The sequence below is a fragment of the Phaethon aethereus genome (genome assembly GCF_964289735.1).
Source record: "Phaethon aethereus genome assembly, chromosome: 19".
NCBI classification, from domain to species: domain Eukaryota; kingdom Metazoa; phylum Chordata; class Aves; order Phaethontiformes; family Phaethontidae; genus Phaethon; species Phaethon aethereus.
The window spans coordinates 5766275-5791128 of NC_138595.1; the positions used below are offsets into that span (position 1 = coordinate 5766275).

Consider the following 24854-nt stretch of genomic DNA (forward strand, 5'->3'; position numbering starts at 1 on the left):
CAGCTCTTTGTGCTCATCCATGCAATGAGCTGTGCCTGGTCTCAGCCCACCCACACCCATTGTGGTGCTCTGGGAGCCAGGAGGGGTGGCTGGGCTCTCCCTACGGGCCATGGGGTGGGTGGGAAGCCCCTGTTTCTTCCTCCTCCTCCTCCCTCGTCCTCATCCCTCTTTCCCGGCCGCGGTGCTCGGCGCTGCAGAGTCACCCGCTGCGCCCCCCCGCCCCCACGGGCGGACCCCTCTGTCCTTCTGCGGCACCCGTAGAGGCCGTGCAGCCAAAGCCCGCCTCGGGGCGGGTACCGCGCTCTGATTGGTGCGGTTGCCCGCCCGTCTGTGCCACCGCTCTCCGTCTCCCACGCCTATTGGCTATCGTGAGGACTGGGAGCTCTGAATGGCTGGGCTGGCGCAGGCTCCGCCTCCTCGGCTGGACCGGAAGGGAAGATGGCGGCGGCGGCCGCGGCGATAGCGGCGGATGAAGCAGGTACCGGCGGCAGGCGGCGGCCTGGGGCTCGCTCGCTCGCTCGCTCTTCCCCACCCTCTGTCCCCGGGTGCCCGGTCCTTGCCCCGTTCCCGGGGAGCCGGGCCGCTGCTGACCGCTGTTCCCACAGAGCGGGCGCGGGGCCGGCGGGCTGCCCTGTCCTTCGCGGCCATCGCCGTGGTGCTGGGGCTGCCGCTGTGGTGGAGGACGACCGAGACCTACCGCGCTGCTCTGCCCTACGCGGACATTGACGGGCTGGGCCAGCTGCCGGTGAGTGTCGGGGAGGCCGGGGCAGCGGGGCCTGGGGCTCGGGTGCCCGGGCTGACGCTGACGCTGCTCAGTTCCAGCTGGCGGTGCCCGTCGCCGTAGTCTTCGCCCCGGGGTCGGTGCCTGGGGACCTGCCGAGGCCACTGCCCTTCAGCGACGTTCAGGAGAGGGAGATTTCCGTGAACTGTGAGAGACCTCTTCGGCTGTCCCTGCCCCATCTGTCCCTCCTGGGTGGCCTCGTCCTTCCCTGGGGGGTCCCTGCGTGCCCACGGCTTCTCTCCCCAGGAGGCTGGCAGGAACCGTCAGCCCGGAGCTCCCTGTAGCCTAAACCCATGTTCGCCAGTATCACCCTATCCTGAGCTGGCGGTACAGGGGAGCAGCGGGGGCAGCAGGGTCCCCGGGGTGTGGGAGGGAAGAACCCAGCTCCGCTCCCTGCGGATGGGGGCACTGGCAGCCCTTGGGGACTGGGATGTGCCCTGGGTGGTGTGGAGCTGTCCTGCATGCCACCGCGGACCAGCCGAGGCCGTGTGCCATGGTGGGACAGTCAACTGAGGTTAGAGTTGATGCTCAAAGAGCCTTGTGGTGTGTGTCCCCTGGGGCTGTCCCTTGTCCCTCTTAGCATCTGGCTCCTATGAAGGGCCTGAGGGCCAGGATTAGTGAATTCACTCAGACTTTCACCCCCCGGGCAGTGAGAACCAGCATCACGTCCCGCTGTGAGACAGTCTATCGCAGCACCACGACTGAGGAGGAAGCAGCGCTGAATGCGGCTACTGCACAAGGTACTGGAACGAGGGATCGTGGTAGCTGGGGGAACTCTGTGGGGGAGCAGGCTCCTCTTTCTGAGGCTGGTTGAGCAGAGGACTCTGCTTTGCTGTGTCTCAGGCTGGGACAGGGATTGGAGTGAAATTCCTAACCCTGCTAATGCCTCCGTCTTCCCCAGAGGCTGATGCTGCTCTGCGCCTGCTGCAGGATGCCTCGTTGGGCTCTCTGACTGTGTACATGGTCCCTGAAACCTCCTCTCTGCTGCCTCAGGTAGGGAACAGCACCCTGCGGTGCCACCCTCTGCGCACTTCACCCCTCAAAGATGCCCTGGGCAGGGGGAAGGCATCCATCCCCAGGTTGTCACAGGTGGCACCATGCTGTTCTTCGGCGCATTGGCAGGAGCCAGCCCCGCTCCTGGTCCTCACCCCTGCCCCTTCCTCAGGGCATCAGCGTCTATGTGGGGAAGCACCGCAGTGCCCTGGTGAGGGCTGGGGGGGGTCTGGCCACCCTCCGCACCCGCCTCCAGCAGCTCACACAGGTGATGTCCTTCACGGCCAGCTCCATCGCTGCTGCCCTCTCAGACCGTGTGCCTGACAGCCCGCTTGGCCCTGACACCCGGCGACACTTGAAATCCAGCCTGGGTATGGACATGCGCCCCAGCCCTGTTCCCTGACCTGGGTAAAGCCCTCTGGCTCTGAGGGGGGAGATCCTGTTCCTGCCGTACTTGTAGCATCCCTGGATGTCTTCTAGGGTAACAGACCTCAGGGTCTTCCCTTTGCCCTTGGAAAGTTTTGGGACAGGATCTGTGCTGCGATTGCTGTGTGTTAGGGCACTGGTGCATAACCCCGCATTGGGGAGGGCCAGGGAGGAGGGGGTCAGGTCCTGCTGCTCTTGGGAGCTCTTGTCATAGGCACATGCCCGGCCTCGGCATCAACAGGCAGTGGTCATGCCAGTGCCTCACAGGCTGCGGGTCCTCGGCAGGGTATGAGATCACCTTCAGCCTGCTGAACCCCGACCCCAAGTCCCATGCCGTGAACTGGGACATCGAGGATGCCGTGAACCGCTATGTGCAGCCCGTCCTGGACAAACTGAGTTTGGTGGCCAACTTCTCTGTTGATTCGCAGGTGAGAGCTGGGAGACGCGATGGGTAGAGCCCAGCTCTGGGCCTTGCTGGGTGCCCTGAGACGCATTTCTCTGCCAGCAACATCTTTATTGTGTGCCTGCAGATCCTGTACTACGCTGTCCTAGGAGTGACACCACGCTTTGACAAGGAGTCCTCCAGCTTCTTCCTGAGCGCTCACAGCCTCCCGCATGTCATCAACCCTGTGGAGGCCAGGCTGGGTAAGCGCTGCGCTCCTGACTCAGCTGAGGGAGGGGGGACAGCTGTGCCTATGGTTTGTGCCCCCTTCCCTCCCCACAGCACCATGCCCTGTCAAGGCCCAGATGGGAGCAAGGGTGACTGCGACCTGCTGGGGTGGCAGTTTCGCTCGGGGCTTGTTGTGGAAGGAGGAGCCAGGCTGCGCTCTGCCCCAGCGCTGCGTACGGGTGGTCTGCTCTCGCTGTCCCTGCTGGCCGGGGGAGTTCTTTGACTGTGTCCTGCTGCAGGCTCCAGTGCTGCCTCTCTCTACCCCGTGCTGAACTTCCTGCTCTATGTGCCAGAGCACTCCCATTCCCCTTTGTACATCCAGGACAAGGACGGAGCCCCAGTGAGCACCAACGCCTTCCACAGCCCTCGCTGGGGTGGCATCATGGTATGGGGTCCTGGGGTGCTGGCAGCGCTCAGACCAGGCAGTGGCACCCCATCCCTAGCGAGTGCTGGCAGCCCTGCCAGCCCCAGGACTCCAGCCGTGCCTCGCTGACATGCTCTGCTGCAGGTTTACAACGTTGAAGCTCCTGCTTCCCCCAAAGCCTCCCTCCCGCTGCATGTGGACGTGGACATGGTGCGAGTGATGGAGGTTTTCCTGGCCCAGCTCCGGTGAGGATGGGCTCTTCCCTCCCTGGGCCTGTGTGTGCTCTCCTGGCAGACTTGGAGATCGGTGGGGTCAGAGCAGGCTGTATCCATGCAGCTCGTTCACTCCTCCCTGGGCTTGGGGAGGCTGAGGGTGGCTTTTCGTGGCCTTTGAGGTGCTGACCACCAACCAGCACTGCTCTCTGGCCAGGGGTGCTGGCGCATCTTCCATCTCCTGAGGTAGGAGGCTTGTCTTGTCCTGCCCTGCACCCAGGAGGCCATGAGGTGTGGTTGAGCCCTGCCAGGACTGTGAATGCAGCAGGGAAGAGCAGGGAGTGCACGTGGGGCTGCAGGCTTTGATGTGGGCTGGGACCTTCTCCTCTACTCCCAGGTTACTGTTCGGGTTATCTCGGGAGGAGCTGCCCCCCGAGTTTGTGCTGGAGAGCCCGGGGAATGAGGGGCTGGCTGACTGGGAGCTGGACCGCCTGCTCTGGGCCCACACTGTGGAGAACATCGCCACCGTGTCCACCACCTTGACCTCGTTGGCCCAGCTTCTGGACAAGATCGGGAACATTGTCATCAAAGATGATGTTGCCTCTGAGGTAGAGCTGGGGCACCCTGAGGTGGGGAGCAGCGGGGGCCAGGTGTCGCAGTCCCTGTGCAAACCCTGAGCTCCTGCCGGTGTGGTGCTCCCCAGGCCTGGCTTGTTCCTGTGGCCCTCCCTGGCCAGGGACTGACTGTCGATGGTGTTCCCACACAGGTGTACAGAGCGGTGGCCTCGGCGCAGAGGGCCATGGCCAAGCTGGCCACGGGCCACCTGCACTTGGCTTTCCAGGCCAGCAAGGAGGCAGTCACTTCCTCAGAACGGGCTTTCTTTGACCCATCTCTTCTCCATCTTCTCTACTTCCCTGATGACCAGAAATTTGCCATCTACATCCCACTCTTCCTGCCCATGGCTGTCCCCATTCTCCTCTCCCTGGCCAAGATTGCCAGGGAGGCCAGGCAGCGTAAGAAGGAGCCCACCAAGATGGACTGAGCCCATCGTGATGGTGCCCTGCCTTGGGGCTGGGGCTGTCCCCAGCTCGTGGAACGTGTTGTTACGGACCCATGGCCCAAGAAGGTGCCCCAGAACGGTGTCAGGGCTGGGCCCAGCAGCTCAGCTTGGGTCTGCTGGGGCCAGGGCTCAGGAGTGGGAAGGGGGGCTGCTTTGAGGGGTGGGAGATGCTCTCAGTCAGGGTCACAAGCCGTCCCCTCCGAAGTGCTGAGGGCAGAGAGGAGGGAGGGGGCTCCTGGTGTGCACCTCTGGCCCTGCCCTGTGGTTGGAACAAGCTGCTGTGTAAATAAAGGAAAAAACCCCGGTTCTGCGGGGGGCTGGTGTGGGGCTGTGTGAACCTCCTCCCCTGCCCTCTGAGAGTGCCCATCGCCCCACCTTCCCCTCGCCCACCCCTGCACCCCACCCCTTACTCCGTGGGGTCTGGCTCTTCTCTTACGGGTATTTAGCCCAAAGTGGGGGGCACTATCGGGGTTCCTATTGGGATTCAGCTGTTGGGGGGCAGTTCTTACTTAACGGGGTCGGTCTCTTGATGGGGTCCAGCTCCTCTATTTAGTCTCAGCCTGCAGCTCCTAGGGGGCAGTTATGCCCCCCCCCCCCCCATGGGTGTTCCCCTCCTCCCTGTGCCCTCAGGGGCAGGTATGGGGCCTGCCCCCCCGGCCGTTTTGGGGGGTGGCTCCTGGGGCCACTTCTGGACTCTTTCCCCCCCCCCCCCCCGGCGGGAGGGGCGCTCCAAGCCCCTCGGAGCAGCCGGCGGAGGGGGGCCGTGCCCCCCCGACCCCCCCCCGCCATGGTGCGGGGGCGGGCCGTGGGGCGGGCGGGGCGGCGATGCCCCTCCCGGTGCGGCGGGGCCCGGCGGCGGCGCGCAGCGGGGCCGGGGCCGCTCACACCGGCGGCGGCGGCGGGGCCATGAAGGTGAAGAAGAGCGGCGGGGCCGCGGCGGCGGCGCGCACCGAGGAGGAGCTGGGCCGTAAGGCGCTCATCGGGCCCGACGACGTGCTGGGGCTGCAGCGGGTCACCAGCGGTGGGTGCCGGGGAGGGGGCTGCTCCCGGGGGGCAGGGGATGGGGGCCGCAGCGGCGGGGGCCAGGGGACCGGCTCTCCCCCGGGGGTGCCCGGGCCTCAGGGCCCCCCGCCCCGGGGTCGAAGGCCAGCGGTGAGGTGTTCCCGGTGCTCTTCTCATCGCCCCCTCTCCTGCGTCCGTGCCCCTTCGAGCAGGGCTGGGCCAAGCTGAGCCTGTGCCAACAGCGCTGGGTTTGCTGGGGGGGGGAGTAGGCTGGACCCGTCGCCGCAGCGTGCGTGTGGGCTCGCTATAGACCCATCCTGCAGCCTCCCTCCCGGTTTCCCTGTCCCCAGTATAGCCCCGCTGGTCTTCAGAGCATCCTCAGGGGACGGCAGGCGCGGGAGCGGGGCGGCTGGAGGCTTCGCGGTGCTCGGCCAGGACCCCGCAGCTGCCCGTGCTGCGCCGCGCTGGGGGAAGGCACTTGCCCGGTCTCAGCAATGCCCAGGGCTGGCCTGCTCCCCTGCCCCCCAAAAAGGCCTTTTTGTGTATCCTTGGGACCTTTGGGTCATCTCCCTGCGGGCAGCAGGTCGGGCAGGGGAGAAGAGGGGTGTTCGGGGTGTCCAGCCAAGCTCCTCTTTGTGATGTTTCGTGTCGCAGGCCAGGGCTGCGTGGCGTGACGAGCCCTGGCGAGGAAGGATGCGGCTGTGAGGGCTGGTGCGTGCAGGCAGCCCCGTGGGCGCACGTGTGCTGGGCAGCATGGAGGGATGGGTGGGAGGGAGAGCAGGAGGACTTGGTGTTAGCCCTCAGGAAGGGGTTAGGGAGGTTCCCCTCTCTGAAAGAGGGGCTGCTGATGCTGGGGGGGAGGTCCTTGGGTCCCCTGCTCTGAACTGCGATGCTCTGATGGGCTGCAGCAGCGTGGTTCACTGCCCAGGCCCAGAAAGCCCCTGCCTGTCGCCAGGAGAGCCGTTCGATGGTGAGACCAAGCGATGGCTGCGTTAGGCACTTTATGTGCTTGCTTGATGGTAGCCTGCGTGTCCCTGCCTTTGGTGGGGCTGTCTGGAGGGGCTGCAGACGCATGGCCGCCCTGCACCCTCGCTCTCAGGGCATGCGGACCTCACGTGGCATTGCTCTGGCTGGCATGGATGGTGCGTGGCTCTTGGTCAGCACCCGTGTTCCCAGGGCACAGGGAAGGCTGAGCTGGTCACCCCGGCTCCAGAGCCAGGCTGGGAGCGGAGCTGGTTGTGGCCTGCCCCTTCCAACCATAGGGCAGCATGCTCTGGAGCACAGGGAAGATGTGAAATGCATGAAAATGTTTTGCTCCCCTCCTGCTTTGAGACTTGCTGGTGCGAGGGTAGCGCAGGGGGTGCAGATGGGTTGTGCTGAACAAGAACCAGGCACTGTGATGAGCCGTGGGTAACACCTTCCCATGGGACATGCTCATCTGTCTTGCTGGGTGGATGGGAGCCAGCAAACACTCTCGCACCTGAAAACGGTGTGCATTTGGGGATGCAGGTATACAATACATCCACCTCGAGCATATTGTATCTTATAGCCTAGGAATATTTTACAGCACCTCTGCTCAAGTTTGGCTTTCCACCTGGTGGGTTTAACAAACAGAGCAAAGGTACAAGAATATTTTTCTGATCCTTAACATGTAATGATTATTCAGGGTGTTCTGTGGCCTTTTCTCATTTCCATGTGCCATAGCAAGCTCTTAAAAACAGGTTGCCAAAAATACCAATGCGAAACCGTTCCAGTCTTCTGCTCAGAGCAGAGGGTGCTGCAGGGAGGAGGAAGGACCGGACCATGTGAGAGAAGGTCGTGGCTACCCCAGCCCCAGCCTCTCCCTTGGAGATGCCAAGTCAGGGCAGACACGATGCCCTATTTCAGCAATTCTGGTTTTGATGCCCAAAGTTGTGGTGCTCCAGACAGTTTGAAGGTGGGGTTGCAGCAGAAATGTCCTGGTGCCCTGGGTATCCTTTGCTGTTCCAGATGAATTATACTCCATCTTTACCCAAACTTGTGGGCCAGTAGCTCGCGCCGTCGAGGGACTGCGGTTCAGCTGGCTGCTGCCCAGGGGCCTGGGGTGGTCTGGCCACATTTTAACATTACTTCAGTAACCACCACCCAGGATAAACCATGTCAGAGGAGAGCTTGGTGCTGCAGGAACGTGTGTGTGAGAAATGCTTACACTATGAGTAGCTTGTGTTTCTGAATGGCCTTCTAGCTTGTGTGGGGAGAAGCAGAATCCCAGCTACTGGACGGAGTACGGTATGGATCCAGGTACAAAAGGGACTCCATAGTGTGGCTGCCTGCGCTGTGCGTGCTCCCAGCAGGGCCCTCGCAGTGCTGCATGTGCCTGGGGTGTGCATATCTTGCAGATGCTCTTTAGGAGCCAGGGTTTGCCGTTCTACGGTTGCTCTGCCTGCTGCAGAGCTCCTCAGTGCTTCCTGATACACCAGGCAAATCTGCTCGTCCTCCAGTCTGGGATGAGCTGGGTCTCTGAGGAGCCAAACCGCCGCTTGTGGTTGCTACCTGTTGACCAGGCAGCATGCGGGCAGGCTGTGAGCCCGGCTCTGGCGTTTGGGTCTGGGGAAAGCCTTTGCTTTTGCATCAAGGAGCACAGCTGGGATTTCCTCTTCCAGTAGGTAGAGCTGATAAATGACCAAATGTTAAGCATCTTGGGCTGGGAGGGTGGAGATGTGGCTCCGTGGCAAAGCACGCTTACTGCTAACCCGGAGAAACCCCGTCTGTAACCAGCCAGAAGAGCCAGCTGGGCTCTGCTCTTAATGTGCTTCTAATAAGCTTAAAGGGGGAGTTGTGCAAACCGTCCTGCATATGCCGCATCCTTTCAATGTTAAATTCTCCAGCCGCTCCAGGGCTGTAATGCTTCCGGGCACGTTAGGGTCCAGCCTGATGGACCTGGGGAGCTGCCCTGGAATACCTGGGCCTTTTGGCTGGGCTGGCTCTGGCGCTGCTCCAGCTGGATTAGGTGTAAGGCGAATGAACCATTTTCTTTGCAAGTAGTAATATTTGTTACTTGCTCACACGACTGTGGTTACAAAAAAAAAAAAAAAAGGAAAAATCTTACAATGTGATTAATTTAGTATTAGCAAGGGAGCGGGGCAGAGCTCAGTTCAAATTGCAATTAATTACCGAAGCAGCCAGAGGATCGGAGGAGCCTGCCTGCAGTTACTGGGAGGCCGCATCCTGCTCACGGAGCCAGCTGAGGAGCTGGGGCTTGTTGTCCCCGAGCACTGTCCCTCATGTCTTTGATGAGGATGAGAGGAAATGGCCTTGAGTTGCTCCAGGGGAGGTTTAGATTGGATGCTAGGAAAAATTTCTCCACCGGGAGAGTGGTCAAGCATTGGAACAGGCTGTCCAGGGAGGTGGTGGAGTCATCATCACTGGAAGTATTCAAAAAACATGTGGATGTGGCACTTCGGGACATGGTTTAGGGGGCATGGTGGTGTTGGATTAACCGTTGGACTTGATGATCTCGAAGGTCCTTTCCAACATTAATGATTCTGTGATTCTGTGACCATGCTGCATCTCGCAGCTTTGCTGGATCACGCTGTGCTACTCCCACGTTAGCTGTAGGCCAAGGTTAATTCAAGCAGAGCTTTAATTTCTTCCTCCATCTTTGGGGTTAGAGTCATCGCTGCTCAGCAGAAGGATGATATTACAGCCCCCGTAATGCCATCCCCTTTTGTCAGTGTGCAATAGTACCGGGCTTCAAACAGATACGTAGCGAAAGGCAAGCTTCAGACTCGGAGACTGCTCTGCTTATCACAGCTTCAGGCACCTCTGCGGTTTGGCTGTAATACTAGGTTAAAGCTGATATTTTAAGCTTTATGCTAAAGCTTATTTTGTTTCAGCAAATCAAAGGGTTAAGTAATTGATTATGTGCTTGGAAACAATTCCAAACCAAAACCTAAGAATAAGGAACACACACTTAATCATTTCTGAAACTGATCTCTTCCCTAAGCTGTCGTGTATGATTTCTCCGAGGCTTCTCTCGGCAGCTTTAGCTAAAGGCCAGCTTGGTAGAGACTGCCTCAACGGGTCGGTCAGGGCTGACCCTTTGTGAGTGACTTTCATACCAGTTTCCCCGTAGCGTTAACGGGAAGCTGATGTGTGCAAAATCGATCTTCAAAGCCTGAACCATTACTTTCCTTCCCCAATTAATCGGGTAAATTAATTGTATTAGGAGCTCTGATTAGCTGGGGGTGTTTGTGAGGAGGCTAAGGAATCACTGTTCTGAGTTGTTGAGGGCTGTGATGCGTAAAAGCATTTCGGTAACACTGATTTCTCGTCGCAGAGCGATACCCCAGGGCTGTGTCAAGCTGCTCTCACTGTGACCCCTTTCCTCGGCAACACCATGTACGTGAGGAACCTTCTCAAGGCTTTGTGATAACGCGCGGCTCGAAGCGTTGCCTAGACGAAGGGTTTTTTAGTAGTCTCGCAGTACAATATGGACTGTTAAGATTTCCGGGGGTGGCACACGTGGCATGTGCGTAGCACAGGGTGCTGGGCTGGCAGCAGAGGGGGTTCCTCCTCTTGCCCGTGTTGTGTGTTTGGGCCATCGCTGGTGGAAGTTGCAAAGGTAAGAGGAAAGCTGGGGCAGTTGGCATGGGCGCCTGCGCAGGGCCGGACTGCGCTGGCTTAGCCCTGCGTAAGAGCAAAGTGAGCTGATTTTGTTAATGTTGTGCACGTGGTTTCGGAGTTTGAGTGCAATCAGCGTGAACAAGGGGCTGGGAAAGAGTGTTTGAATGCCTTGGGGATGGGGAAAGAGCAGCTCCATCCTTCCTTAACAAGACCTGGAGGGCTGTGATCAAATTAATTCTGAAAGGGTGAAGTCTGGAAAGCTCTAGCTAAAAAAAAAAAGAAAAAAAAAAAAAAAGATGTGCAGGCTGCCACAAAAAGCAGAGCCTGGGAGGGTGGTGAGCTGTGCAGCGGGGCTCGGTGTGGAGTGGGGACCTCTGGAAGTGCCCCGGCTGAGAGCCAGCTGGGATGCACCCCTCTGCTTCATTCCAAACGTCGGTCAGTAAATGTGCCGCCGCAGAACAACTGCCGTGGTAGCCTCTGGGTGTGAGATTTTTCCTCTGGGGCGTCCACAGCAGCCTAACTACTGAGCTAGGCAGGAGGGCTGCAGGTGCCTCCCCCCCCGTTTACCCCCGCTGTCTTTGCTTATCCAAAACCCATGGCTTCAGAAACGGGGTGCATCCGTGCTGTCTTAGCTTGTTTCTTTGCCCACCTCTTTCCCGGACTTGAACTGCTGAGGCAGAGGGCAGGGGAAGTGGTTTAGTTTTGTCTTTAATTGAACTCCGGTTGTTTAAGCAGGCGTATCAATACCTCGTGAAACTTGCCCTGCCTTCCCCTCAAGGTCTTGCACTCTGTCCTGCGTCACCGCTCCGCATCTTCACGGAGTCCGTGCTATTTTTGCTTGCTTCCTCCTGAGGCTCTTCAATCTGATAATCTCCTAATCTCCAGCTCCTAGCAATTCATCTGCAGTTGTCTTTGCTTTATACCTGGCTTATGCCTTGGGAGTTGTCTTCAAAATAGCTTCTGACCTTGTTGGCTAATGCATGTTAAGAAATAGGCCTGCATAGCTACAGGAGCCTTCTCATTCCCCAAATTCCTGTTATTGCCTGTGTTTGGGAGAGACATCCCCATTACAAGTCACCGATGTTGTATCAGTTTCTTGTACAGCATCCTCCTGATTTACACCCATTTTCATGACCAGACTTTGAGTTCTTTCTTACCCCAGGTATACTCTGCTTTCCTTTCTGGGATGTTAAAGCCTTAAAATAGGAGCTGCCCGATCTGAGCTTAGACGCTCTGATGAGCACCGCAGAAATATCCGTAATGTCTGCGAGAGGGGACATGTGCTTCCTCCTGGTTGCAGAGAAGGAGAAGGGATCTTGAAAGGAGCACGACAAGGAGTGTTAACCCTATTGCCTATGAACTCCTTTTGATAAATGTGCCTGGTGGGGTGGTTTCAAGGGAAATCTGAAAATATAGGATCAACTTTTAGCTTTCTCCGATGAGGATCAAACACCTAATCTCATCCACTGGATAACTGAAATAACAGGGAACGAGCAGGAGGCAAGAGTGCCTTCATTAGCTTTCTTGCATTATCCAGAGTTGTATTATTCCTCAATTTTTGTGCTCCTTTCTAACACCAGGTTGCTAAAATACGTGGCTGGAAATGTGGCCCAGGGTTCACAGTGTACCATTGTTCACAAGAGAATAGGCAGTGCCTGCTGTCATTGTCTGGCCTGTTTTGCTGGTTTCTTTTGCAATCTTGGTTGTTCTTGGGAGGGGAGGAAAGGAAGGCTTCCTGGATGAGAACCGGCCCTTCTCTGGATTGGACAGCAAAGGTACCACCTCAGAGCTGTAAACAGGGAATGAGCATCCACTGTATCTGATAACAAAGCCAGACATCTCTTAATGATTGCTAGTTGGGGAGTTTGGGGAATCACTTTTTCATACAAAGGGAATAGCAGAATTTATGAAGGGATCCATTGTGTCTGGCTCGGGAGGTCCACCAGCTCTGCTGCTTCCTAAGATGACCACAGAGTTGCTAGTTGTGCTTCCAAACTCTTCAAAACCATGGTAGGTCTTAAGGTAGAAAATGTCTCTAATAGTGAGGAGTTGCAGATCTTTGGACATGATACAGAGATTATGGGCAAGAAGCTGCAGATGCATCAGCAGGAATAGTGATGTATGAGTGAGAAGCAGCTGCTAATACCAGGCTTGGGCAAGTTGCAAGAGTTTGCTCTTTGCTTTGAGAACAAGTTCAGCTCAGTTGGTGAACTCTTTCCAGGAAAAGTTTGGATATGGAGGTCTGTGATGCGACAATTCATTGGGCTTTTAGGAAGGAGTAGGAAATGCTCCTCTTTTGTGACCTGTTTTTGCACTGCTTAATGTGAGTACTTGTGGACAAAAGCCAATCTGTTGGGTTTCCTAAGACAGTGCTGATGTGTCCATCCCTTCATCCCTTGTTCAGAGTGTGTTCTCCCTCAGCCCTGAATCAGGTGAGTACAAGGGAGATACCGCTGTTATTTGGTTCTGGGGAAGTGGAAGAAACCAGAAAATGTTCTGTCCTGAGAGACAAGCCTACCTTTCTCTTAAAACCCATTCCTTTGAGCATTCACCGTACAGTGATGATGATGGAGAGCAGCAGAACTCCATCACTTCACTCGATGGAGGTTTGAGCTGCCTTGTGTCTATCTAAGAGACATGGGTGCTGCCTTGTGGTGATGGTGAATTAGGACAGTGAAAGCAGATGATACATTTAAGTGTGTCACGGAAATGTGGGCAACTGGGCCCTACAGTAATTTAAAAATAAGTATGTATGGGATGATATTAGCAAATTTGACAGTGCTCAGCTAAGCAGAAGTCTCTGCCAGTTGCAAGCAGCCCACTCCCAGTAAGACCTTTAGTGTAGCGGTGGGCTCTTGTTATGTATGGGGAAGAAACCAGCACGTGGCTACTTTGATTTTTGAACAGTAGTTGCAGCAAGCGAATTTAATATGAACTGAAAGGAATATATATACGTCTTCTTCCCCCCCGCCCAGGAGACTGGGCACTGCCAGAGGAGGAAAAAACACTTGACTGCTGTATTCTGGCAGCTAATCTTCCCAGATGTCATCTGGTTAGACACCGGCATGTTGACCTAAAAAAAAAAAAAAAAAAAAAGTTTAAAAAATATTTTCAGTGCAAAAAGAGTTGGAAAATAGAGTGCAGGGGTGCAAACATTAATGAGCAGGAGCTTGGTGGAGATTCTGCCCAGGGTTTACTCCTCTTCTGCTGCTTGGCTCTCCTCTCCTCCAGATGAGTCAGGGACACTGTTACTGCAGCAACGCTGCTGCCAAGGGGGGGGGGATAAAGCTGTTGCCATGGTGCTGGATGGGCAGGAATTCTGCAGGAGGAAAAACACTTAATTATTAACTTGCAGACAAACCCGGCTTCAGATTTGTCTGCGTGCTCTAGGGAAGGTGTCCCAGGCTCCCAGGCGACCGCCAGCCTGTTCTGGTGCAGCCCCTCGCCTTCATGGAGAGCAGCTGGCCTGAGCGCGGCTGTGGGCTGGGGGAGGCGAAGCCGGGACTGCAGGAGCTGCGCCTGCTGCTGTCAGTTTGCATTTTGCATCTGGCCGCTTGGAGCAGGGAAGTTGTGGGATGGGTTGAGAATTTGGGCTGGCTGATGCGTTAGAATCTCAAATCATCATGTGATTGCAGGACATCTACCTGAGGATTGCTAAATGTTGGGGTTTAAGGCAAGGGGTTGATTTAAATTTCTGTCCCATCTTGTTGGCTACTGTTAAAGATGGAAAAGAAGATTTTGTGCAGTCCTTGGGCTATTTCTTCTAACGTTAGGCTTGCATTTTCTTGTGGTAGTAAAAAGGTTGAGCTTTTACCTTGTTCTTCTTGATAGTGCCGGTACTGGCATTAGTTTTATTTTGTGCTATGTTGAAAGGGAAACCTCCCTGCCAAACACTGGAGATGCTTCGAACACAGTCCTCTCTCTTAAAACCCATTCCTTTGAGCATTCACCGTACAGTGATGATGATGGAGAGCAGCAGAACTGTCCAGAGACTATGTTTAACGCCTCTGTTCCTTGTACCAGCGAGCACGCAGACAGTCCTCCAAGTTAAGGAGATTTGCAGAGAATAAAAGGCTTCGAGGACAGTGCCGGTGCTAGATGTGCAGTTCTTGGTCAGCAGCGCCTAGGAGCAATCTTCCGTAGTGCTGACTACAGAGAGACCTGATTTCTGTAATTACAGATCCCAGCATGAGGGCCTCGCTGTCTGGTGGTTGCAATGCGTGGCGTTTGGGATGTTCTCTTACTACCCCGCAGCAATCTTTTATTAACTCCTTGTCTATGGGGTGTGCTAACCACTGCCCAGGAACCACAAGCCCCAACCGTATTGTAGGTACCTGATTTGTTGTACCTGCGCTGAAGTAGGTGTTGAAATGGGCAGGTATGATCTCTTGAGTACACTGTAACTTGTTTTCATAAGTCAAGGAATAAGCCTTAGGTGGATGGATGTATTTAAATTTTAGAAATAGGAAAGCAGACAGAAATAAGGGATTAAGTCAGACAAGCAGCAGGAATTAGTAGCTGAGAAAGGGCTTAGAATTAAAAGTTTTACTTTCACCTTAGAACCTCCAAAACAGGTCTCCTACAATATGCATATTGCAAGGTTGTTCAAAAGCTAACCTGGCTTGTATACATACAACACTTATTTAGACTTGTCAGGGTAAAGTAAGTTGTTGGAGCTGCTTTCAGTCTGTGCTTATATGTGCAGTGAAAATGAAGCACCACGGCTCTTTCCCCAGAGAGGAGGCTGGTACCCAGGCCAGGGAGCTGGCTCAGGGCAGAGCAAGGCTGAAGCCAGAAACAATGACTTTCTCCCAAAAATACTGACTGGTGGAAGCAGGGAAGGGCTCTGTTCCCAGACTGTTTTCCTAACACAGGAAAAGGCACCATTTTCAGTGCTGTGGAAGAAAAAATCCTTGCATGGGACAAGCATCAGTGGAGAGAAGAGGCCATCCTTTGTCTGCAGAGGGCTGGAGACAGGAGAGGTGGAACAAGGGAGGACACTCCTGCTCCAGTTTAGTGCAGGCTTAGTGCTCCCAAAGCTGCTTAGCACTTGCTTTCTGCCGGAGGGCAGTTTTTAAAACAGGCAAAGCCTCTTACACTGGAAAGGCTAGGATTTGATGGAGGTGCTGACTATTCTCAATACCCTGAGAGGAAATGGATACAGAAGATGCTGCCACAGGGTTGGAAAAAGGTGATGACCTCCGAGTGCTGGGGGAGAGAAGCCTTTTCCCTGTCCTCTCCAAGCAGGGTGGTGTGAGCATTCAGAACTGGGACTGTCTTCACAAACCCCAGTTTTGGATTAAAAACAGGGTAGTAGTGGAAATGCATTTGAGTTGCTCTCATTGCTGGTTGTGATCTCCAAAGAGTAGTACCTGGTAATCTGGGCAGCCTTCATTTAAGTTTGCTTTCCTCTGCAGATTATTTGTGCACTCCAGAGGAAAATGTTTACAAGATAGACTTCACCAGGTTCAAAATCCGGGACATGGAATCTGGCACAGTCTTGTTTGAAATCACCAAACCAGCAACTTCAGGTGAGTGCACACATGAAATGCTGTTTTCATGAACAAACAAATGCCACTATCTGCTTCCTTTTGCCTTTTCCCGCTCCTTTTACTCAATACACTTCCCAAAAATAGGAGATGCTCTCGACTGCAAGAGGGCTAGAGTCCCAGCTTGCAGCAGAAATACTATTCAGGTGTCCCTCTGTACCAAGACGGCACCAAGACGGCGAACAGAGCTTGTTGCGGCTGTATTCTTCTGATTGCCATCTGTGCTGAGGCAGGACAGATGGATGTTGTAAACAGCCGCAGAGGAGGAGGTCACGGCTAGTTCTTGGCTGTTCTTCAGCTAGAGTCCCCCTGTAGACAGTTTAACCGTTAGTCTAACATCTTTCACTCAGGGGTCAGGAAGGTGGTGTTTCCAAAAAGGAGCAACTATGTCAATTGTGCAAATTAGACAAACTGAAAATTTGTGTATTTTTTTTTCCCTTCATAATTTTTAGGTGTTACTCCTAACCACCAAAGTGTTACCTGTTGCCAGGGGTAATAAAAACCCAGGGCATCTGTTCTTTTCCTGATCAAGTGCTCTTTTAAGTCTTCCCCATCTCCCTGCAGATGAGAGGAAGTTTTCTGTAGCTCAGAGATAGCAAACCAGACACGCTAAGGTGAAATGGCATGTTCAGAGTCACGCTGCAATCCTGAAGCAGAGGTAGGAGCAGTAAGTCACTTCAGAAGATAAGAAGTATATTAAACCAAAGGGCCATCTTGCAATACTCTTTCTCAGTGACCAGTAGTGGATGCCTTTGAGAGGATAGGAAGAGGGTAAGCACGTCGTCAGGCTTTCTCAGAATAGTTTCCTGGCTTATATGTCTCAATAATGTATGATTGCAAGTATTTTCACTGGGTTTCTGTTTCTCAGACGACTGTGACGGAGCTTTACTTTGCGCTTTTCCAGAACGTGAACGCAATGACAAGAAGGACATTGACCCCAATGCTGGACGGTTTGTACGCTATCAGTTTACCCCAGCTTTTCTTAGACTTCGGCAAGTGGGAGCCACGTAAGTAATTGCTCCTGTGCTACTTTTTCTAGTACAGGAAACAACTGAAACCTTAGAAAAAGTGGCTCTTGCTTGTTGATCCTGTCAGGACGTTGATTTCGTAGGGATCTTCTGTTATTCTGAGACTCTCCAAACACCTTTGCTGGATGCCTTGCTTCCTCCATCCCTTTAGCTTGTTTATTTAACTCAGGAATAGGCATGGCGTTGAAAAAGTTAATGCTAGAAGGGGCAAAATAAGGTGGACAGACTACCCAGATATTCCAGCTCTCTTCCGTACATCATAGTTTGCTTGTCAGAGGTTCCGCCAGCTTTGGAAGATGTGCCTGCAGCCTTCCAGGGTGCATTCCCCAAAAATCATTAATCCATAGATGCGCGTGAAATGGTGAAGTAATGTTTGACACTTTAAGTACCAAAATGATCTTCGATGCGTCTGGTAATACTGCCTGCATCTGTTAATAAACCACACCAAAATGTGACAGCTAAAATACCTTTCTGTAAAGCTTTAGGCCAGAGTTATTGCTACTATAATACAAGTGACAGAGTGTATTGTTTCTTCAGTAAAAGTTAGTAGTGATTACTCCTAACTACACTGTTACTACTACTATTAACTTACTAGTAACTACAGATTTATCAGCAGTTAAATAGCATGCATGGGGACATGCAGTTTTCAGCTGCAAAGAGCAGACTGGCGGGCTGCTTTGTCTCTGGTGGAGATTTTGGAAGGATATTGGGTCACAGCATGGCAGGTTCTTTGTTATCTTTATTTTTCTTTATGTTCACTTATGTTTAAATTAGTAGATCTAATCAAGAGCTTTATGTCCATTGCTACTATGCGATGAAGTCCATAATACTATAATTGAGCATCAGTTAACAGTTTCCAGCACAAATCTATTTGTTTCAGGTGTACAGAAATCATTAATTTGGATTCATGTTGGAGTGCAGTTTGATAGATCCCTTCAGCAGCAAAGGTGTATTTCACAAGAACTGATGTACAGTAGCCTTGCTTAGGAAAAAAAAAAGTTTTTTTTTAAGAACTTTATTAAAATTCAGCATTTGGTTCTGATGGAAAAGAATTAAAATTTGTTGTCAGAGAATATATTTAGAGCAAAATTATGTAATACTGCTTCCTGCTAATCTTAAAGATGTGCACTGTTTAGATTTTGGTTTGGAAGAAAAATCCAAGTTATGTATCAATTAGCACTCTTTGGCAATTATTTGGTTAAAATTGTAAATATCCAGCTTTTGATTTGTGCCAAACTAGTAACAGTGTCTTCCTGGCTTACTCATAGTGTATCATATGTAACCAATACCTGTCTTTCTGCAAAAGGTCATACTTCTTAAGAGAAATGTGAATATAGTGCTGGTTGAAACTTGCACCCCTTTACCATTTACAAAGCAGGAACAGAAGACAGACAGTTTTCTGTAGATCTGTTTTTTTAATACCCACCAGAAGAATTAAAGTAACTTTTCTAAAACCCCAAAGCAATAAGGAACTTCTGTTGGGTCATCTAGTGAAGTGCCTATCCAATATAGTTGGAGGGATCTTTTCTACACCGAAGATGAGTTTAAAATTGTAAAATTGTCTTGCATATCTTTTTTTTTTAGTAAAAAGAATAAAAATATATTATAATCTATGATTTGTAATGCTCTGTTGTGTCCCTGTAGCATGCTTTAAGAAAAAGAGGAAACTATAATTTGCTTTAGATTTTTGGCTTTTTTTAGAAGACCTCTCTTCTACATTTCAGGAATGGTTGAAAATCTTACTTAAAGAAAAAAGCTCATTTCAATCTTATCCTTCTTTTTCAGAGTGGAATTCACAGTAGGGGACAAACCCATTAATAACTTCCGCATGATTGAGAGGCACTACTTCCGGGATCAATTGCTTAAGAGTTTTGATTTTGAATTTGGGTTCTGCATCCCCAGCAGTAAAAATACTTGTGAGCACATCTATGAATTCCCACAGCTCTCTGAGGACCTCAGTAAGCTCTCTTTAATTACTGGGTTACCACATAGTGATGTTAATCTAAGGTGTTTTGAAGAAGCAAAGGTAGGGTAGGATACTTCCAGGTAGTTTTGTATCTGTGTTAATACAGATTTCGTTTTCTAGTAGCATGTATCTTGTCACCCACCAGACAAGTTGCTTTTTTTTTTTTAAATTCATAAAAGGGAAGCTTTGGTGTCAGGGAGAAAAACAATTTTGTTATAAACCAACAAAAAAACTAGGATTAAAAATATGTCCAGTAAATGGGTGACTTAAATGTTATGTCCTGTTTGATGTGCTATATTGATAGCTTGAGAGGTTTTAGTTTTAGTATGAATATAACTTTTATTTTCTCTCCTCTTTCCCAAGACACAACAGCATCAGTACTGTCTGTGTGACCTCATATTCTTTACAACCCCTAATCATGTAGGTCAGCACTAATAATACAGTTGGTGGAAAATACAGTGATGCACTGCTGCTTGCTTATTGTCACACCAGAACAAATTTCCTTTGAGTTTGCTGTTTTATCACTTTTTTAAAAACAAAATTAAAACAGCCCCAAACTCTAGTGTGATATTGTTTTGTGGTTAGGTAGAACACTCACACTTTGTATGGTGCCTTAACATATTTGGAATATGTTTGAGTTCTCTAAAAGATACTGTCAACGAATGGTTTGGGTAGGTTCTTGTTTTGGTTTTTCACTTGTGAGTTTGCTGCTATCTGAGCAATGCTGTTAAACGTAACAGAAACCCAGTGCAGAGCATTGCCTCAGTAGGGCTTCTGTGTGACACCATTTTTCTTTTTTTCCCCTGCAGTTCGAGAGATGATCCTTCATCCGTATGAGACGCAGTCGGACAGTTTCTACTTTGTAGACAACAAGCTCGTGATGCACAACAAGGCAGATTATTCATACAGTGGAGGACCTTGAGCACAGGATAGACAGCCAACCTGCGCTGGCCTTCCTTTTCCTAGCAAAGTCGTCAGGGATACCAACACCTTCAGTTCTGTTGTCTACAACGTCAACTGGACAAGGATCTGCAAACCAAGGACTCTTTGCCACAGTAGGAGTTTCATGACTACATTTGCCAGTCTCATCATTCTTGAGCTTTGAAGCAGACCCAGTTCTTCAGAACTCTAAGCGGTTCTACAATGCTAGATGATCTTTGGATACCACTTCCCTAAGTTCTGTAAGTGTCTGCTTTGAAAATGGCCTTGTGGGACCTGGGGGATTTTGCCCTAATTCTGCAGATTTGTGTTCTTGCCCTCAAGTATCTTTTGGGACGTGATTGCTTTCTCAAAGAATGTAATCTGAGAAACCACCTGAGTGGATGGATGCAAATACAGAGTTCTGTTTGTTTCTCTTTGTGAATGCTTCAAAGGCATGGCCAATTTAACTTGTACCTCCAGCTGAAAATGTCGAGCATAACATCTTACAAAAGCAAGTTTAATCTTTAGATTAGTTCTCTAAATAAGTACCTCATCCTCTAGTTTTGTTCCTTCTATGTAATACTCTGTTTAATCTTGGAAACACCGAAACTCGTAATGAAAACCAGTAGTTCAATGACAGAGCTGTTTTTAATCGGGTACTGTCCTTTTACATTTCAGATGAAGGTAAAATAGCATTGAGGGTCTATGAACCTCCATAAGCATTTTCCATTAATTTCAGTTTTTGCAAACAGATTGCAGAATAGTCAGGAAAAATTGAAGGATTTTAGCTTTATTTAACATTTTTACATAGTTATCATTCAGCCTATTCATGCTGTAAGTGTTCCATGTCTGTTTTCCTTCATCTCTGCTCAATACTAAGATAAAGCTTCAGCACTGCTTGTTGCAGCAACACTTTAATTTGCCTAGGGCAGCTGGAGAGTGTGGAATTTCCAATTTTCCATTTGCATCTGAACTTGAAGAATGTTATGCCAGTGTTTTCCCTTTGTTAAAAATGTTTTGCCTTGGATATTAACACAGGTGAAACAGTAAGTCTAATAACATAGGACTTTAAGGCACAGCAAAAATTTAGCAAAAGCTCTCTCTTCAGACTCTATAAGAAGCTTAAGACCAGTTTTGCCCAAGTTTCTCAGCATGCACTTCTTAGAAAGATAGATATGCAAAGAAGTGGCATCATCAAAAGAATAAACTAGTGTATGCAAAACAAAACCCAAGGCGGCTGATGTGGAGTAGCCTGTTGTCATGAAACCCTTACTCTAAAGGTCAGTTCACTGATACTTTAAAAAAAAAAAAAAAGGCAGTTGCAGTTTGTAGATATTTCTATAAATACTTGATGTCTCCATGTCTAATTCTGTGAGTTTAAGTGGAACATTATATGTTAGCCTCAGATAGGTGTGATTGTAGTAATTTTTATAAAATCCCATTTCCAGTTGTGATTAACATCTTGCTAGTTGCAGCCTAAGTCAAACAGAACTACAAATGGTTCCAAGTGTAGCCATCTGCCTAACAAGAGGGAGGTTTTTGTGCTCTTTTTGGGGTTGTGGTCACTGTTAAATGTGTTACCATTTGTATTTGGCTTGGCTTGCTTTACTTCTGAAAGAGGATTCAGTTTTCTAAAGAAAATGCATTGAGTTTAGGTTACAGCACAGAATTTTTTAGTAAGACTAAGAGCTAAGAAAGTTTGTAAAGTTCACTGATTTTACACTGGTATCTTGTAGTAACTGTTATCACAATGAGACTTGTACTTATCACTATTTTTTGTCTCTAGTGTATTAAATCATATAATTAGCTTATAGCTGACTTATCTGTTTGAGTTACAAAAAATTTCCTCACTGTTTGTACAATGTTTTGAGCTACTGATCATTAAGTTTTATAGCACAATAATCACTGAAGGTGAAAATAGTTTCAAAAAGTCTAGGTTCTCCCTGCCTGCCCGCCCCGCCCCCTTTTTTTTTTTTTGCATCAGGGCTGTTAAACTATCTATATATTCAAAATGATATTTTGCAGGTTTAAGTATTTATGAATTTTGTTCCAATTCTTGAAGGAGAAAATATATGGATTTGAAGACAGAAGAGAGTGTGTGTGTTTATAACTAGCATCCTGTAGTGCTAGTTATAGGCACCAAGCACCAGACACTAGCACCATTTTTTTTGGGGGTATCTTTCAACTCTCAGCTGCTGTTCATAATAATCACTTCTGTGCATAAGATTTTTAAAAGATTTCTAGCAATGGTGCTTGCCCAGAATTGCCAGTCATGCATTTCAAACAGAAATATCATCTCAGTATATTTTGGTGAGAGCAGTTGTTGTACTTTGGTGCAGGCTCTTGGGTTATCGTACTGAGTATCCTCTCTGTATAGCGTATCACTGTCTGCAGAACTGAAAGTCATGTTCTACTCCTTTTTTTATGCTACCTCCTTTTAAGACTTTGGACTTCAAAACCAAAAGTAATTCCATAAAAATATTACTGTAATCAAGGAAAACTTGAGTGGTAGACATGCCCTTTTAAAAAAGAACCTAGAGAAAGTTACCTCGCTCCCAATAGCGCAGTATGTTGTTGAAGGGACTTGTAAGAGGATGAACTATCCATTACTGATTTCCTGAATTCTGCTAGCTGTTCTGATAATTCAGATTCTATGGGTCATAATTTCAGACTAGCAGAAAATTTAGTGTGAATTATATAGGAGATATTTTATTGAGTGAATTTGTTGTCTTCTGTAATTAGGAATACCTTAAAACAGGAACAAATACTGGATTTTTTCAATAAAAAAAATGTCAACCTATTTTAGCTTTTTAGTTTGAGGATTTTACTTCTTTTAAGAGTCCCTACAAACTGCTACAAATAACAAGTTCTGATTCTTAAACCAAGGCAAATAACAAAACTTTCTGTGGGAAGTGTAATGAAGGTGCTTTTTTCTGTATTCCACTGCAACAGTTATCACTGTTATCTCTCCATTTCACTTGGAAACATTTTGTTAAGTATTTCTTTAAGGTAATCTACATCCACAATGTTTACAAACCTGTGGGAATTGCTGTCCAAGGGAGAGATTCTGTTCCTTTGTCTGCCTGTTTATGCAGCAGTATAACGTGTAGTGTTGACATGAGATGTTATATTGTTGCACAGAAACAGCAGTAAGGGAGTGTTCCTTTAAAAACTTCTGCAGTACAGTTGCTGTTCTAGTACCGCTTCAGTCCTTGTTTTCCATTAAAACTATGTTCAAAATTTAACATAAAGACCATGCTTTGTACAGCACTGAAAAACTTCAACTTTCATCTGAAAGGGAGCAGAGAGCTCTCAGGACAGTTGTAAAATGAAACCCACATATTTTTCCATTAAATTGGCAGCTGATTCTTATTATAAACCAGTTGAAAATCAACTCTTAACAGCACTGTTCACAGAAAAATTTGTTAGCCTCCCCGTCTAGTTATTATTTTGTCTTTTAGTATTAATCATTACTGGGTTTACTTTGGAAGTTCATCTACAAATCACCAAATATTGGCTCTGGAAAAATAATTCTTGTATTTTTTTCTTCGGTCTCATTTTAAAAAATATTTTAATTATGACTACAGCTCTGTTTTAACGAGCCCGTCTGGAAATTCAGGATCTGACTTTCTGAAAAGGAAAGAAAACATCTAAGAGCTAACCAAGATTATCTGCTAATAATGACTAGCTGTTTCCTGTTGTAAGACAGGATTATATGTGTACTTTACAGAGTGAATTAATCTTGGGAAAAAAAACTAAGTCTCTGTGAGTGCTAATAGTGACATAATTTTTCTGAGAGACAAGGAAATTATAACTCAACACATTCTTTTGCTTTCTCAGTCTTGGATTCCTTTAAACTTCAGTATTTTTAAAGAAAAGCAACAATAATACATTTGTGGTTAACTGCCATGCTACATGGTCTAATAACTCACAGACTTCAGTGGCAGAAAGAGAACAATTTATTTTTAAAATTAACACATCAAGTATGGTTTAAATTCTAGAAACTTTGTTCTCAGATCAGTGACAAAAGCCAAAATTGTTTCTGTGAATGTATCCTTTACGTGGTGACTTTTATGAACTAACTGAATAATCCACTCTCCCTGAGAAGAATTTTTTTTTTTTTAATGTAGAAAGTCTCTTCAGGTTTGAAAGCAGTGTGTTGGGGTTCAGTTCTGGTTCATCATCTCTCTCTACGTCTTGGTTTTGAGCAGGTCAGTTAAGATAGCTCTGTTTGCCACCTCTGCCCTCCATTTCAGTTTCATTTCAAAAACTTGTCAAAGTTTTTTGTAAAGTGTCACAGCAGTGGCTGGCTCTGTGTGAAACACTGCAAGCTACCAGGTTCCAAATTCCTTCATTTTGAGCAAACAGACTATTAAAGTATACTGAGAAATAGTGCTACATGATGACCCATAAAAACTAGATTCCAATCTTGGTGACAAAAATTAAGGGGAACTCTTGTTCATGCAAAGATTATTTGGGGGCTATTTAAGGTAAGAAAATGCTAATATCCAACTCTTGTACTTAATACGTATTATTAAAATGTTCTATTAATTATTCATAACCTAAAAAAAAAAGGTTGACAGCTCAATTTTAATTAGATCTGATTAGGAATGAAACTATAGAGGTTACTGCTATCCCTTACTGGAGGCAGAGGGGAAGTGCAACTAGAACTGTATGTATTGCACAAAAGCTGCAGGTTTATTGCAGGTTTACATGCATTGACTCTAGTGGTAAAAGTTATCTTTGGGAAAAAATGAGGGAGAGGGACAAGGACAGGAAAAGAGTTAATATCTAATTGGAACCAAGAGTTTTAAGCCCATGGTATCACACACACGGAATCATTAAGGTTGGAAAAAACCTTTAAGATCATAAAGTCCAACAAAGTAGGACTTGGTAGTATTAATGCTTTTTCCCTTGAGTTTGAGATAGCTGGTAGCTTCTGATAGCAGTTCTTTTCTATATCCCCCCCACAAGCACTGCCTAAGTTTATACAAATGTTTCAATATTAATCAGATATTAAATCTCATGGACAGTTCATACTATTTTCTAAACATGGTAATATATTTGAAGAGTGTGATACTCTAGGCCTCAAGGGCAGCTCAGTTGTTTTCTATATCACAGGACAGTCTGACTAAGCAGGTGAAATTGTGTGTTTGTGTATCTGTTCACAAGCTGTAGTTAACTGCCTCCCTAAAATCACTGTGTTGATGCCGACTGTGATGTCTGCTTGTATCTTCATGCTACACTGCAAAAACCTGTTTGAATGTGACATTGACT

The 24854-nt window shown here is 49.0% G+C and overlaps 2 protein-coding genes across 3 annotated transcripts; both read left to right on the forward strand.

Annotated features, from left to right (window-relative positions):
- Positions 1-438: 438 nt before the first annotated feature.
- On the forward strand, positions 439-4557 carry PIGS (phosphatidylinositol glycan anchor biosynthesis class S; the record flags this gene model as incomplete). Its single annotated transcript, XM_082008602.1, has 12 exons — positions 439-478; positions 606-745; positions 817-928; positions 1432-1521; positions 1683-1774; positions 1947-2145; positions 2486-2628; positions 2731-2845; positions 3110-3255; positions 3379-3479; positions 3844-4054; positions 4213-4557. The coding sequence occupies 12 exons, from the start codon at positions 439-441 to the stop codon at positions 4486-4488; spliced, it is 1665 nt and encodes a 554-aa protein (XP_081864728.1). The 3' UTR covers positions 4489-4557.
- Positions 4558-5360: 803 nt separating this feature from the next.
- On the forward strand, positions 5361-19578 carry UNC119 (unc-119 lipid binding chaperone; the record flags this gene model as incomplete). 2 transcript variants are annotated; one of them, XM_082008405.1, is made up of 5 exons in its annotated part: positions 5361-5527; positions 15531-15644; positions 16531-16669; positions 18476-18648; positions 19466-19578. In XM_082008405.1, exons 1-5 carry the CDS (start codon positions 5413-5415, stop codon positions 19576-19578), a joined length of 654 nt encoding a protein of 217 aa, XP_081864531.1. In that variant the 5' UTR covers positions 5361-5412. The 2 variants fall into 2 exon arrangements, with proteins under 2 accessions (XP_081864531.1, XP_081864532.1); XM_082008406.1 differs by having other exon boundaries at positions 16567-16669.
- Between the last annotated feature and the right edge of the window lie 5276 nt (positions 19579-24854).